Below are 2,550 nucleotides of genomic sequence, written 5' to 3' on the forward strand. Positions count from 1 at the left end.
GAAGGAATTAAATTGGGCCAGGGCAGCTCAGGAGCTGTTGCTTGTTGTCGACTGAAAAAGGCACAGTTGCAGAGACAGGTAAAGCAGGAGGATAAATTGCAGGATGGAGGAGACAAATCCATCAGCTTTTTGCGGCAGTGGGAAGGCCACAGCCCAAAACTCAATGCCCCCCTTCCAGATGGGAACAATGCCAGTGCCCTGCAGTGCTGGATGGAGCAGAGGAGGAAGAAGGAGTGTGTGAGAGCTGCTTTAGCCTAAAGCAGAAACCAGTATGGAGTGGAAGGATGTGGTTTTCAGATCGTGAAGATTGTTGTTAAAAAAAAAATTACAGTAATGCTGTAATACCTCTTGTACCTGTAAGTTTAGGTAAGAAATCAAGGACCCAGACTGTGCCCACTGCCTGGTGGGGCAGAAATAAATGGGCTGCCCGGGGTGGCCTGGGAACAGAACAAACATCTGTGGGGAAGGCTGTGGTGGAGCTGACTCTGCCTTGGGGCAGAGGGATGGGGTTGGGATGGTCCCTCAGGCTGCTTCTGCCTCGTTCTCTGTGGTTTGCTGGGGTGTCAGGCCACAGACCTCTCCTGCAGCATGGATTTTGGCACCTCCCTAAGGTTTAAACAGCTTTTTCTTCAATTATGGGTGCTTTTAAGGTAATTGGCTCCCTGAAACCTGGGGAAACCAGTCTGCTGAGTTCATCTGCCAGGGAGGGTTTCTGATAGTGATATTTCCCTGGGAGCCTTGACTTGCTGTAGGTGCATCTCCTTTCTGTCCATATCTCCCAACAGGATCTCCCTCAGCATTTTTTGCCTCTCTCAAAGCAGGCTGAAGGTTTGGGCAGTCAGAGACAGGGGACCCAGCCCAGCATTAGCTGAGCAGGGCACCCTGAGCTGCGTTGGCTTGTTTTGCATGGGTATTTGCATGGGTCCAGTAAAACAGGTTGTTTTTCCCCAACATATCTCACTGTACTCAACCCTGCATGAAGGCAGGTCTCAGAATATGATCAAATGGATTAATTCAGTATCTCTGAGTGTTTTCTGAGACTCACCTCTTCCTATTTTAGGGTGCTATATGTTTCTCTCAATTATTTCCATAATTTATTTCACAAGGCTTGCAGTAGGTTCTGAGTTTGATTCTGTTGCTGTCAGGACTTTCAGTTCTTTTCCTCAGAACCAGTGGAGCAGCTCTGGAGGATGTTGTTTTAGCCCCTTTGTGTCAGACTAGTTGAGCAAAGCCGCTGGGCAGCCAAGTTCCCATGTCACGTACTCTGTGTGTACGTGGCTCCTCACAACTGATCCCTGCCTGGGGACTTAGAGCCTCACTGGGTGACATATCTTGGGTGATCCATCCCTAGGGATCATTTTTCTTTGATTTAGTCCTGTGCTGTAAAAATTCTGAGCTGGAAGCTGTTCCTCACCCAGTCTGTTTAATCCAGGTTCCTGCCCCACGCCTGTAACTGCGACATCTCCAGCGTTACCCCAGCTGCCATGAGAGGGAGAATTATGGCCACTAAACAGATGCTGATGCCATTTTCTTACCTGTGCTGAGTTTTTCTACTTCTTCTCTTGCTACTGAATCAAAAACTCTGACTTCTTTGATGTAGTCTTGTTGAGACAGGAGCTCTACGATCCTCTCGCCCACAAACCCACATCCTCCTGTCACCAGGTAGACCCAGGCTCCATCCATTTCTGAAGATGTTTTTGTGGTTGAGGAGCAGAGAGAAGGTGGCTGCCAGGGTCTTATCGTGCACTCAGCCAGAGTTTTCTGAGCTAAGTCTAAAGTCTAGCTGCCACAGAATGCTCCTGGGTGAACATTAACTCCAGCCAGTTAAACATAAATCAAGTTTCCCTTGGCACAGTCCCACAGTGCTGCCACAGGCCCATTTTGGGCTCTCTGACTCAGCCTTTCCCTTCTCCCATAGTAGCCCGTGGTGATTGGGGCACCTCTGGCTTGCCTTGATGTGTGTCCAGCCTCAGGCCAAAATTTGGCTGCCAGAAGTTTTCCACCCTGGTTAGCCCCTTCCCACAGGCTGGTTATCAGGTGTTGGAGCTCTGGGGGCTGCAGTGTGTCCTGGAGATGCTCAGGGTAGCTGCTGACAGCGGGATGCTGCAAGGACCTTGTTCCCATGCCCTGGTGATTTGTAGAGAGGCTTTATGGCAGCAAATCCTCCCATTGCTGAGCTGGGTCAGGAATGGGCATCTGGGGCTTTGTGGTCACCAATTCCACCAGTCTGAGCACCTGGTGTGGCTCTCCTGGATGGATGTGCCTTGAGCTGAATACATCACACACCCCCCTCTCTCATCCACCCATCTATCTATCTATATCTATCTATCTGTTTAGGAGGAGAAAGTCCTCTCATAATTTGAAAACCGTCTTGGAGTGCAAACTCTACCACATCCTTCAGCAAAGTGTTCCAACAGTTAATTCTTATCACTGGTACAAGTTTTATCTGCCAGCCCATGGCTAAGTCACCTTTCCCTGCTGTGCTACAGAGAGCAGGTGCTGTTTAGTTTGCCACTGGAGTCAAAAAAGGGGACCAGCTTTGCCCAAGAG

General features: G+C 49.5%; 1 protein-coding gene across 1 annotated transcript in view; it reads right to left on the reverse strand.

Annotated features, from left to right (window-relative positions):
* HSD3B7 (hydroxy-delta-5-steroid dehydrogenase, 3 beta- and steroid delta-isomerase 7) overlaps positions 1 to 1,756 on the reverse strand; it is a 14,556-nt gene extending 12,800 nt beyond the window's left edge. Inside the window, exon 1 of the mRNA XM_008640449.2 lies at positions 1,536 to 1,756. Within this exon, the coding sequence (XP_008638671.1) occupies positions 1,536 to 1,683 (148 nt within the window). The 5' untranslated portion in view covers positions 1,684 to 1,756. The remainder of the gene's footprint in view (positions 1 to 1,535) is intronic.
* Positions 1,757 to 2,550: the final 794 nt, after the last annotated feature.

This window comes from Corvus brachyrhynchos, unplaced genomic scaffold (assembly GCF_000691975.1).
Source record: "Corvus brachyrhynchos isolate BGI_N302 unplaced genomic scaffold, ASM69197v1 scaffold99, whole genome shotgun sequence".
In the NCBI taxonomy this organism is placed as follows: domain Eukaryota; kingdom Metazoa; phylum Chordata; class Aves; order Passeriformes; family Corvidae; genus Corvus; species Corvus brachyrhynchos.